At 40.4% G+C, this 13,304-nt stretch overlaps 1 protein-coding gene across 2 annotated transcripts in view; it reads left to right on the top strand.

The window, feature by feature from the left end:
• Window positions 1–13,304, top strand: part of Mpp7 (MAGUK p55 scaffold protein 7) — a 223,632-nt gene that overhangs the window by 130,124 nt on the left and 80,204 nt on the right. For both annotated transcript variants that reach the window (XM_034510726.2, XM_076939672.1), the window contains exons 4-5: window positions 6,552–6,629; window positions 9,347–9,427. In XM_034510726.2, coding sequence (XP_034366617.1) covers window positions 6,552–6,629; window positions 9,347–9,427 — 159 coding nt within the window. The remainder of the gene's footprint in view (window positions 1–6,551; window positions 6,630–9,346; window positions 9,428–13,304) is intronic.

Here is a 13,304-nt window from a genome sequence, read left to right as displayed (position 1 = left end):
TTTGTTTGTGCTTTTCTATTAAGCCTCTAATATAGAATAAATGAAACTGTTTTTGTTTAAATGGGGGATTCTGTTTATTGTAGAAGACTAGAGGCCATATGTATGAATATTGGACTGTTTCAGAATCAAGCAGGTTACCTACTTCTAGATTGTGTAATTCAACTTGATTTTTCATTAAAAGATTCCCAAATATTCCTTGGCTACTTATGGGAACTGAGGGAATTCCTCTGTATAGAATATTCTAAGAAGCAATTTCAAATAGAATCATCACGTTTTCACCCTACAAAATAAGGTTGATGGTTTGATGCAATTTAATACTTTAACTTCAACCTAAAACCTGTCTTAGTACTTTCATCTTTCAGGGTTTTGTGGCCATGGTCCTGACAGGGATCACTCATTTGGATAGAGTTATTGCAAACACCTACACCTTGCCTGGAGGCAGGGTGCTCATTGCGTCCAGCAATTTCTCTAGAAAGCTGGAGCCATCATCGCCATCTTTTGGAACAACGTGGAAGTTTTGCATCTCAGCTGTGCTTGCAAACACTACCGCACCCACACTCTCTGGGATACAGAAGTGTAAGGACAAAAGCATAAGGATCTCTGCTGTAACTTGAAAGATAATTAATTCTAAATTAAACAAGGTATTATTTTCAGTGCTTCAAGAAACTCAGTGGCTGAGGTGTAGTGCAGAGGAAAGTGTTTACCATCACCTTTATAGCCTCGGGTCCTGTCTCCAAAACTGGAAAAAAAAAAGCATCAGGTTCAGGCCCAAGTGCCCATCAGGGCGAATCACATGAGCTGAAGGGATGCAGTAACTCTTGAAATGCACATTTGACTAAGTTCCTTTCTTGCAAATAAGTGGGTTTTGTTTCCTTTCATGATAGCACTGTAATAGGTAAATTAACTGCTACTTTGGGACCTAGAATTATTTTGCATTAAATTGTAAGCCTTGTCTTTTCATACCTCCAATAATAGCAATTATAGGTAACTGCAAGCTTTTTTAATCTTATGGTTTAATAATCTTAATTTATTATTAAATATTGCTAGCAATGTAAATTGTACTTTTGTATTGCTAGCAGTATTAAGGGAAGTGCACACTTTTTTCCCCTGTGCCTTGATTTTTGACAGCAAATGGATTTATTACGGCTTCCGCATAGCTGTTATAAAAACAACAATATTTCTACCTATAGTTTCTTAGTATTGACAGGTATAATTTTTAATACATTGTTAAGTTTAAATGAAAGTATAATAAATACACCAGTGCTTCAGAACTAAAGCGTAAATTACATGCTGTTAACTGTTTCACCCTGCCCTGTAGCTCCTGTGTAGGGATCCAGGTATGGGTGTGGGGTCACTCCCCTGAAATTTAGGCCAGGCACAGGTGGAGAGTTGTTACTGTGACAAACAGAAAAGTTGTTGATTTGCTGTGGCTACTCAATAGTGGGAGGACAAGGGAAATGCTTCCCCTCGGAAAATGAGACAAGAACTGGACCTCTTCTGCAAAATGGTAAGAAGAAAAGATTCTGCTATAAGACTTTGTAACCACAGCCTCTGTAACCATGGGTCCATGGCTGGGGATTTGATGGGTTTTTGTCCACCAAATGTGGTATTTTTACACTGTGGAAGCAGCAGAGTTGGTTGTCAGGTTACAGGGTCAGTGATCAGAAGCTAATTAAAGCTTTTTCCATAAGGGTCTATTACCAACCTTGGAGGCCTTTGTAGGAAGCCCCGTAAAATGCCCAACTTGGGAGAGATAAATGAACTGAAAGTGTATAGGGAAGTATTAGTATTAACAGTTACCAGAGTATTGGTTTTCCGTGGGATCCAGAGCTTTAGGTCATGTCAGAGAATGAAGCCGGCCATCAAGGGTTATCACAAAAACAGAGTGAATGAGGGTCACCGAGGGTGTGTGCACCCCATGTCTTCTTGCCTTCCTGATTTTTCTGAGTGCAAAGGTTAAAGGTACCTAGATTCTTGACAAATGTTATTTTTAGGTTGATTCAGAAACCTCATAGGATAGATGTTTCAGTCACTGTCTTTATGAACAAGCAGAATTCAAGCAGTTTATTATGGTTTATCTTTTGTTTGCTAATAATTTTATGGTGCATATGATTTAACCTTAAGGTTGAGAGGAAGAGGATAAAAATGAAAAAAAAAAAGAAAGGGAGGGAGGGAGGGAGGGAGGGAGGAAGGAAGGAAGGCAGGAAGGAAGGGAGGGAGGGAGGAAATAGAACTGGTACAATAATTTAAAAGGTGCTTCCGTGACAGTATAGTAATCTCCATGATGGTTAAGTGAAGGAGTCAAAGGTGAAAGATAACACCAAGAGGAGATTGTCATGTAGAAGAGGTGTCTTAGTTAGGGTTTTACTGCTGTGAACAGACACCATGACCAAGGCAACTCTTATAAAGGACAACATATATTTGGGCCTGGCTTACAGATTCAGAGGTTCAGTCCATTATCATCCAGGTGGGAACATGGCAGCATCTAGCCAGGCATAGTACAGGCAGAGCTGAGAGTTCTACATCTTCGTCTGAAGGCTGCTAGTGGAAGACTGACTTCCAGGCAGCTAGGGTGAGGGTCTTAAGCCCACACCCACAGTGATAGACTTACTCAATAAGGCCAAACCTTCTAATAGGGCCACTCCCTGGGCCAACCATATATATACAAACCATCACAAAAGGGTAAAAGAAAAGTCAGTAAGGTTAAGAATGAATGAGAGGTAAGTTGTTCTTTAGGACATACTGTTTTCTGCCCCTCGTGAGGAGAGAGAAGGCTCTACACGGAAAATTTACACTAAACAAATTAGATGGTGAGAGGTTTGATGGGAAATGGCTTTCCAAAATAGATCAGACCCAGTGAATCTGAGACCAACATTGGTGTAGAAGATGTTTTCAGAGCACACCGAAAGATGGAACATTTCACCTGTGATGTATACCATGACCGGCAGCAGTTTAGGAGAAAATTCAACATCTCCATCCAGGTGACACTCCATCACTGGAGGAAGGCACCACAGGAACTCAAGCAAGAACTGAAGAATCAATGGCAACTGCTAGCTTGCTCTCTGGTTCATGCTCAACTAGGTTTTTTATATAGCTCAGCCCTACCTGCCTAGGAATAGGTCCACCCATACATAACTCTTTTTTTTTAAGTTATTTATTTATTTATTTACATTTCAAATGTTATCTCCCTTCCTGGTTTTCCCTCCCCCAAGCCCCCTTCCTATCCCCTTCCCCCTGCTTCTGTATTGGTGCTCCCCCCACCCACCCACCCACTCTCACCTCACCGCCCTAGCATTCTCCAACACTGGGGCATCGAACCTTCACAGGACCAAGGGCCTTTCCTCCCACGGATGCCAGATAAGGCCGCCCTCTGCTACATATGCAGCTAGAGCCACATACATCAACTCTTAACACAGTCTCTCACAGACATGCCCAGGCCAGGCTGATCTGAGAAGTTCCTCAATTGAGGTTTTCTCTTTTCAGGTGGTTCTAGGTGTGTCAAGTTGAGGATAAAACCAGCACACTAAAAACAGGAATGCTGGGTATGTAGGTTCAACGGAGACAGTACCAGAAAGCAATTGTCTTTCTCAAGAGGATGAATGTGGAAATTCTAAAGAGAATATTAAATAGAGGACTTCCACAGCATAGTAAACGTGTAGTATGGCAGTATTTGCTCAAAAGACAGTAGGAAAAATTGAATCCTTTTAAATATTCTTGAAGAATTTATATTGCCGAATTCATGTTGTAATGTGTGCTTATTTGGTGAAGCAGTAAAGTATCACATTAAAATAATGATGTAGATTCTCATCAGTTTTATTTTTTGGCTCAAACATAGACTGTTAGCAGCATCAGATTTAAAAGGTGAGCATGCAGTTGTCTCTGTTGCTTTTGCCCAATGGTTTTGTTGTGTTTGGGCTGAAGCTCTCCTGTCTACTATCTTCTTGTTTCCCCTTGACATTTTCATTATTTGTTAGTAATAGGTTTTCTTTATGGCTTGGGGGGAAAAATGACTCACCAAGCCTACTAATTTTTTTTTTTTTAATTATCAGGATTTCCCTGCCTCCATAATCTGTATTTTAAATAAATAAAGTAGCCAGGGTAGTGGTCCACACCTATATTCCAGTGCTTGGGAGACCCGAAGAGCAGACCGGCAAGCTTGAAGCCAGTTGGGGTTACAGGGAGACCTTATCTCTGAAAGAAAATGGGGCAAATGACAGCAAAACCAAAGAAAGCAGGCAGAGAGGTCTTGTGTGTACAGGCGCGAGCCAGCAGCAGGACACCAGCCACACAACAGAAACATGATTAAACAGGCAATGCCAATGTTTTTAAACAAATTTTCTAATTTTTAAGATTTTAATAACATCTCCCCCTTTTTCCTTTTTCTAAATCCTCCCCCGTACCCTCTTTCTTAGCTCTCATACAAATTGATGGCCTCCTTTTCCTCAATCATTGCTGCTGCTGTTGTTGTTGTTGGTGGTGGTGGTGGTAGTGTGTATGTGAGTGTGAGTGTGTGTGTGTGTGTGTGTGTGTGTGTGTGTGTGTGTGTGTGTATGCATGCATGCATGTTCCTGAGTACATGAATATAACATAAGTACAATCTGCTCGCTCAGTCCATCTAATACGTTGTCAGGGCTGACCATTTGGCATTGGGCAGCCAATCGGTGTTCTCTTCTCTGCCTAAGGCTACTACTCTCTGGCTCTCCTCATTCCCTGGCTTCCTGTAGTTCCTTGTGTAGGATTTAGGCATTGCAAGTCCCAATCCAAGTCCACATTAGTGTGTCCATTGGTGCCATCCTTGTTTAGAAATGTCAGACTCTAACCATGCAGTCTTACCAACATGGCTGCCTAAGCATCACTTGATCAAGAGTCAGTGTTTTTTTTAATAACTAGGAACCAGGTGACAGATCACAGGTATAGTCTATTTAATCTCTTCCAGGTGACTGTTGTCCGTGCCCCTCCTCCCGGTTTAAAGGCCTTGTACACTCATGGAGGGGTTTGGTTTCAGTGATGCAATTGCAGCTATTTCCTAATCTTCCATGTATACAGTTTGATGTTTGACACTAACGTCAGACATCAATACCCGATTCCCTTACTAGAACTGAACATTTACTTTCGAAATGTATTCAGTTGAAGATGACTATACCTTTCTTTTAAAAATTGGTTGCATATAGAAATAAACATGGGTGTTTGTTTGTTTGTTTGTTTGTTTGTTTTGCTTCGTTTGTTTGAAACAGTTTTAGGGCACCTGGTTGTCCTCAGACACCTGGTATAGCTGAAGATGCCCTTGAACTTCAGATTCCTTACTAAATGCTGGGGTTAAAGATGTGCCTCCTAAGTGCGAGCCTCCGTTTTCTCTAGCAGGGAAGCAGTCTGAGAACTGACTGTAGTAACACTAGACAAGGTTTGTAATAGTCCGAGTCAGTGTCCTGTAGTTGGATGTGACTGAGCAGCCTACTGCTAGCTTATTTGTTTTCACATCACAGTTTTATAGCTTCCCCAGAATTATTTCATTTTTTACATTCTTTACCGTTTATGATAAGTAACTTAAAGGCTCTAAGCTATTAAATAAACAAAATTACTCTGCTCATTCTGGTAATGCCATAACTGTCACAAGCCTTTCCCTGATTTCCTACTTGCTATACCAGATTGCCAAAAGTAATAGGATCTGCTCTCAGCAGGAGCGTCTGGCTAATCAAAACAAAATCTCTCTTGCAGACTCTTACAAAGGTTTGGCTAGCTTTGACTATAATTAACAGGGGATGGTGACACACTTTTTCAAACAGCAGAGGATGGTTTTCTTTTTCTTCTTTTCAATAATTTATGTTTTAATTCACTTTACATCCCTATCACAGCCCCTTCCGTCCTCTCCTCCCAGCCTCAGCCTTACAAGCCTCTTTCCCACATTGCTCCCTCCCCTTCTCACCAGAGAAGGGGGATCCCCCCTTGGGTTCCACCCTACCCCAGGACATCTAGTCTCAGCAGGACTAGCACAGAGGTAAGTAAGGATAGGCTAACGTGAGTTCTCAAGGATTTTAAATGCTAAGGAGGAACCATTAATAAGGATGGTAATGTCCCACAGTGGTCAAAGAAAGGTTTACTTACTATTCCACAATGCATTTTTAAAGATTTTAAAGATGATATTATTTTAATTATGTCTATATGTGTGGGTATGTATGGGTATGTGGGTACGTGTGTGTGCCAGGGCCATGTGGGTAGAGGTGTTGGAGCCAGAGTTATAGGTAAGATGCCTAATGTGAGTGCTGGGATGTGAACATGAGTCCCCTGTAAAAGGACATCGTGCACTCTTAACTGGTGAGCCATATCTCTAGCCCAAGATATTTTTAAAGAAACTCGAGTTGCCTAATGTTGCCTTAAAATACATTCTTGCTTGTGTTTCTTAGGTCATGATGGGACATGAAAAGGGTTAATTTTATTTTTTAATATTATTTACTTGTTTTACAGACCTGATTCTGTTCACAGCAGTGACAGTGTTTAAGTATCTGTGATGCTTTGCAAGCAGGTAAACTCATACTACTTTCATTTTCTTCCAGATTCATGAAAAACTTCATTACTATGAGAAGCAGAGTCCAGTGCCCATTCTCCATGGTGCAGCAGCATTGGCTGATGATGTGAGTATGTCTTTCTGGGTTTGCAGAATGTATCACCCATGGCCTGCCCCAAATGCTACCCACCCCACTGCAGACAGATGTGTGCAATCCTATGAGTGAAAACTAGAAGTTGCAAATGTTTCCCAAATCCCTGTCATCACCACGCTTGTGCTGTTGCTGTGTGGATTTGTATCGACTTTCTTTTTCTAAAATTGTGCAGAGAGGTACCCTAGTATTATGCCTTGGTGTCTATGTAATAGAAATTGTAGGCTTCAACTTCTGTGCAAAGAAAAACTGTCTGGCATCAGTGTTCTGTGAAAGTCACACAAGGGGAATGCTTTGGAGAAATAAAGACAAATGAGATAGTTACATTGCTGACAGTACCAAAAATGACAGATACTAGGATAGAAATTGGGCATATTAAATCTATAAAAGGCAGGATTGTTTTTAAAATGAATTATAGAGTATAGTAATGATTTATGGATATTAGACCATTCCAAATTACCTTTATAACCAAAAAAAAAAAAAATAGATTTAAGAAGCATTTGGCATGATGGAGTAGTTAATTTCCTGTCTCTATAATTTTATTTTAAGCCTTTGGAAGGGGAACTCACTTGCTGATTCCCACTGTTAACTCTCAGACTTGGATGAATAGAGAACCCACCTGGATAAACTGTAAGGGCATGGAACTCAACATCAAATGGGTTGATGTGTGTAGTGACTGCTAAAGCTTATTTGTTGCTTTTCAGTGGGGCTCTTATTGCCATAAAGCAAACCATAACCTGGTGTTGTAGAGTGTTGGGGCCCCAATAAAATAAACAAGTCAACTGTCTTCCAAAGTTGACTTTCTATCCTCATATGTAAGATAAAGACTTTGGGGACTAACAACCAAGGTATAGCCAAATGGATCTCAGGCACATCCCTTTTGTGTTCTCTGTGGATATGAGTATGTTTTGACACATGTCCCACAAAGAAGCATACTTGTGCAGTATAGAACCCAGACTTTTAAAAGGTAAATAAAGATAGTCCTATGACTCGCTGCAGTTGCAACTTATAAGAGCATCAAACCACACACTCCAGAGAGGTTTTAGAAATGTGTATGGGGAAACTACTGGGCCCCTCCCAAGCAAATTATAAAAGTTTCCTTTAAAGATTTGTGTGTGTGTGTGTGTGTGTGTGTGTGTGTGTGTGTGCACATGTGCGCGTGTGTACCAGAAGAGGATGTTGGATCTCCTGGAGCTGCAGTTACAAGTTGTGTGCTGCCTCATGTGGGTGCTGGCACCCAAACTCAGGCCTCTTGGAAGAACCATAGACACTCTTCACTGTTGAGCCATCTCTTCAGCCCCCAGTTTTGCTTTTGATTGTTCAAACAAACAAACAAAAATAATTCAAGGCAGGGAATATCGCTTAGTGTGAGAGTGTGTCCCAACTGTGTGACACCTGGGTTCAAGGTTCAGAAGCTCCACAAATAAACACATTAGAATCTGTGTAGTTATGATAAACTACGGGGTTTAATATATTAGAATGGTATAGTTAAATGTTAAAACACATGTACATAATGTGTAAAGAGCTATCTGTATAGGTTAAAATTTGTATTTTGATAAAATGAAAGCAGGTTTGAAGTGTAATTGATGAATCTATCAATCTTCTCTGATTTTGCCTTCTGTATATATTGTACCTCTACAGAGAACTCCTCTTCCTTAGATAAGAGCCATCTTGTCCTGCCAGCGTGGTGGAGACTACTGGAGTTCCATGTGGTGTTTTAGGAAGAGACTATACAAACACACACACACACACACACACTAATAGCACCATATATTTCATAATTATCTCTTTTAATTATCTCTTTTAACTGTTTGAATCATGTGTGTGTGTTCTTATAGCCTAAAATTGACTAGAAATCTTGCTAGGGAGTTCTTTTATTTTACATTTACCTTGTTTATAGTTGGCAAATGAGAATTGTATATATTATGGGATATGGTTAGTGCCGTTGCACACACATGCACATTTCATAAGAATCAACTCGAGTCAGTTAGCCTGTCTGCCACCTCAACATATTTCTTTGCAGTGAGAACATTCCATATTTTTTAGTGTAGAACAAGAGTGATATCAACATTCAAATCTTTTCTTTTGAACCAACATGTAGGCATCCTTGATGGTTACAATAAAATACCCCTGGCATTTTTGGTACCAGAGTAGTTGCCAAATAGTTTTGGGTTCATGATGAACTTGGCTCCTCTTTAATAGACTTTGTAGACTGTGTACAGAAACATAATAAAAGCTACAGGCCATTGATCCTGTTAGGAGCGTTCAAGGTCTTTTTACCCTAGCTCTGAACAGCGCAGCTACTGTGGGTTTCTGGAAGCCCTGAGAATTTCACCACCTCATCCAGGAGCTGTCTTTTTCTCTCTTTTTTTTTTTTTTTTTTTTTTTTTTTTACACTGTCAAAGCTGATCCAGTCCTTTTTACAAATGGCCCTTTGTCTGCGTGCAGAAGACTATTCACAGAGATGAAGTGCTGGGATCTGCCCTCCTGGCAGTAAATCAGAAGGTGAATTGCTGATGGGATTACTCCAGTTGCACTCAGCCTGGCCTGGAAAGAAGAACATGGTTTGATGGCCCGATTCATTCTGTGCTGACTTATCCTGTAGCTCTGGGAAGAAAACATTCAGTCATGACACAGTGAACCTTATAGCATTCTGTGAACAGTTACTCACGTTGATGTAATCTTCCTTGCAGCTGGCTGAAGAGCTACAGAACAAGCCACCAAACAGTGAGATCAGAGAGCTATTGAGACTGCTGTCAAACCCCAATGTGAAGGTGAGAACACCATGCATGTGGCTGTGGTATGAGTTTTCTCAAAGGCACTCAGGGGCCTGTGGGCAAGTTGCTGCATGCTTCCATCTTCAAGTGCATGCTCACTCAAGTAGTGTACAACATCCCAACACCCCAAATCATATGAAGGAGAAAGAATTGATCCTAGGGTACTAAGTACTTAGAATGAAGTACTCTAATTGACAAACCCCTTAACGGTATGGGACTGTAATGGCAAGTCAGAGTCAGAATTGACAAGTGTGATTTGCTTTGAAAGTCAAGTTTTCATTGCCGTGGTGAATTCATTTCATCTAATGGTGCAGGACAGAGGCCCAGTGCATATTTTGGCATGGGTTATACTCCATGACTAATTGATAATAGGTATTTTTCTATAGGGGGAGGATTTCAGCACTTCCGTTCCTCCTCACTTAGTATCGCCACTTCCTCTTCTTCATACTGGCTCATGTTTCAGGATCCCGTTCCATGTTACAGAGTAGAGCAGTTCTCAGATATATACTTGCAGGATATTGGTAGTCAGACCTGGGTTCTATTGTGTTACTGTTCTGATTTGATCATTCATCTTTTCACCAGATGGAATGTAGCTAGTTTTCCTGCTCTCCATCTGAGGTTGTGAGTTTACAGAATTTGATTGTGTCAAGACCTTGTGATGTAAACATTTGGACCGGACACGGCTGCCATTATGTCTAAATTACTATCTCATCTGAATCCCATAATTAAACAGAGGGTTATTTTATGATGGTTACTGATAATCATAGGATATTGAGTGGGATTTGTTTTTACATATTATTTTATTCCTTGAGAATTTCATAAGATGTGTTTTGATCATGTTGATTGCCCACCACCAACTCCTTCAAGGTGATTTTATCCTCTGGGAGAAATGTCTTTTGGGGCCATGCTGTATTTACTCTTAAATTTACATTTTAAAAAAAGATAGTGATGAATCAGAGTGGAAGTAAAATTTCCATAAACTGTGATGTCTAATCCCTAGAGAAAATGGATGAGCACTTCATGCGTGTAATGAGTGAGTGGACTATAAATGATGCCATGGGGCTAACTGATTTGTAATGGTTGAGGAGACTAAATTTTAATTTCAAAGCCAGGTAAGATTGGAGAAAATGTTGCATGGTATTAATGTGCTTTGGGAAGGAAATTGCAGTCAGACAATGCTCTGAAGATTGCTTTATTTGTTTTTTTTTTTTTTTTAATTGGATGTTTTTTACATTTCAGATGTTATTCCCTTAACTCATTCCCCCCAGGAACCTGCTATCCCATCTCCCCTCCTCCTGCTTCTATGAGGATGTGCCCCCCACCTACTCCCCCACTCCCACCTCCCCACCCTTGAATTCCCCCACACTCTTTGTTTAGCCTTCATGGTACCAAGGATCTCCTCTCCCACTTATACCCTACAAGGCCATCCTCCCCTACATACACAGCTGGAGCCATGGGTCCCTCTCTGTGTGCTCCCAGGCTGGTGGTTTAGATCCTGGGAGCTCTGGTTGGTTGGTTGGTATTGTTGCTCTCCTCATGGGGCCACAAACCCTTTCAGCTCCTTCAGTCTTCTCTCTAATTCCTCCATTGGGAACCCCTTGATCAGTTCAATGGTTACCTATGAGCATCCGCCTCTGAATATGTCAAGCTCTGGCAAACCTCTAAAGAGACAGCTATATCAGGCTCCTGTCAGCATGCACTTCCTAACATCCACATCAGCATCTACCTTTGGTGACTACACATGGGAAGGATACCCAGATGGAATGGTCTCCAGACGGCCCCTCCTTCAGTTTCTGTTTCACACTTTGTCTCTATATTTGCTCCCTTGAGTATTTTGTTACTCCTTCTAAGAAGGACCAAAGCACCCACACTTGGTCTTCCTTCTTCATGAGCTTCATGTGGTCTGTGAGTTGAATCTCAGGTATTTCGAGTTTCTGGGCTAATATCCAATAATCAGTGAGTGAATACCATGTGTGTTCTTTTGTGATTGGGTTACCTCACTCAGGATGATATTTTCCAGTTCCATCCATTTACCTAAGAATTTCTCGAATTCATTGTTTTTAATAGCTGAGTAATACTCCATTGTGTAAATGTACTACATTTTTTTGTATTCATTTCTCTGTTGAAGGACAGCTGGGTTCTTTCCAGCTTCTGGCTATTACAAATAAGGCTGCTATGAACATAGTGGAGCATATGTCCTTGTTATATGTTGGAGCATCTTCTGGGTATATTCCCAGGAGTGGTATAGCTGGGTCCTCAGGTAATGCTATGTTCAATTTTCTGAGGAACCACCAGACTGATTTTTATAGTGGTTGCACCATTTTGCAATCCCACCAACAATGGAGGAGTGTTCCTCTTTCTCCACATCCTCGCCAGCATCTACTATCACCTGAGTTTTTGATCTTAGCCATTCTGACTGGTGTGAGGTGGAATCTCAGGGTTGTTTTGATTTGTATTTCCCTGATGACTAAGGATGCTGAATATTTCGTTAGGTGCTTCTCAGCCATTCGAGTTTTCTCAGTTGAGAATTCTTTGTTTAGCTCTGTACCCCATTTTTTTGAACTCAGAAATCTGCCTGCCTCTGCCCCCCAAATGCTGGGATTAAAGGCGTGCTCCATCAATCACCACCCGGCTCATTATATTCTGAAAAGTCTTGAATTTCTTTCTTTCTTTCTTCCTTGACCAAGTCATCACTGAGTAGAACGTTGTTCAGTTTCCACGTGTATGTGGGCTTTCCATTATTTTTGTTATTATTGAAGACCACAGTGATCTGATAGGATGCAAGGGATTATTTCAATATTTTTGTATATGTTGAGGCCTGCTTTGTGACCAATTATGTGGTTTATTTTGGAGAAGGTACCATGAGTGCTGAGAAAAAAGTATATTCTTTTGTTTTAGGATGAAATATTCTATAGATATCTGTTAAATCCATTCAGTTTATAACTTTGATTAATTCCACTGTGTCTCTGTTTAGTTTCTGCTTCCATGATCTGTCCATTGCTGAGAGTGGGGTGCTGAAATCCCTCATTATTATTGTGTGAGGTACAACGTGTGCTTTCAGTTTTAGTAAAGTTTCTTTTATGAATGTGGGTGCCCTTGCATTTGGAGCATAGATGTTCAGAATTGGAGAGTTTATCTTGGAAGTTTTTTCCTTTGACAAGTACGAAGTGTCCTTCCTTATCTTTTTAAATAACTTTTGGTTGAAAGTCGGTTTTATTCAAAAATAGAATGGCTACTCCAGTTTGTTTCTTGGGACCTTTTGCTTGGAAAATTGTTTTCCAGCTTACTCTGAGGTAGTGTCTGTCTTTGCCACTGAGATGCGTTTCCCATATGCAGCAAAATGTTGGGTCCTGTTTGTATATCCAGTCGTTTAGTCTAAGTCTTTTTATTGAGGAATTGAGTTCATTGATGTTAAGAGATATTAAGGAAAAGTGGTTGTTTCTTCCTGTTATCTTAGTTATTAGAGGTGTAATTATGTTTGTTTAGCTATCCTCTTTTGGGTTTGTTTAAAGATTACTTTCTTGCTCTTTCTAGGGTATAATTTCCCTCCTTGTATAAGTTTTCCATCTATTATCCTTTGTAGTGCTGGATTTGTGGGACGATATTGTGTAAATTTGGTTTTGTCATGGAATATCTTGGTTTCTTCATCTATAGTGATTGAGTGTTTTGCTGGGTATAGCAGTCTGGGCTGGCATTTATTTGTGTTCTCTTAGAGCCTGTATGATATCACTCCAGGATCTTCTGGCTTTTATAGTCTCCAGTGAGAAGTCTGGTGTAATTTTTATAGGTCTGCCTTTATATGTTACTTGACCTTTTTCTCTTACTGCTTTTAGTATTTTTTCTTTGTTTTGTGCATTTGATGTTTTGATTGTTA

This window comes from Arvicanthis niloticus, chromosome 8 (genome assembly GCF_011762505.2).
Source record: "Arvicanthis niloticus isolate mArvNil1 chromosome 8, mArvNil1.pat.X, whole genome shotgun sequence".
In the NCBI taxonomy this organism is placed as follows: domain Eukaryota; kingdom Metazoa; phylum Chordata; class Mammalia; order Rodentia; family Muridae; genus Arvicanthis; species Arvicanthis niloticus.
Note: the sequence above shows the minus strand (reverse complement) of the source record. Positions and strands in the feature narration are given on the sequence as shown.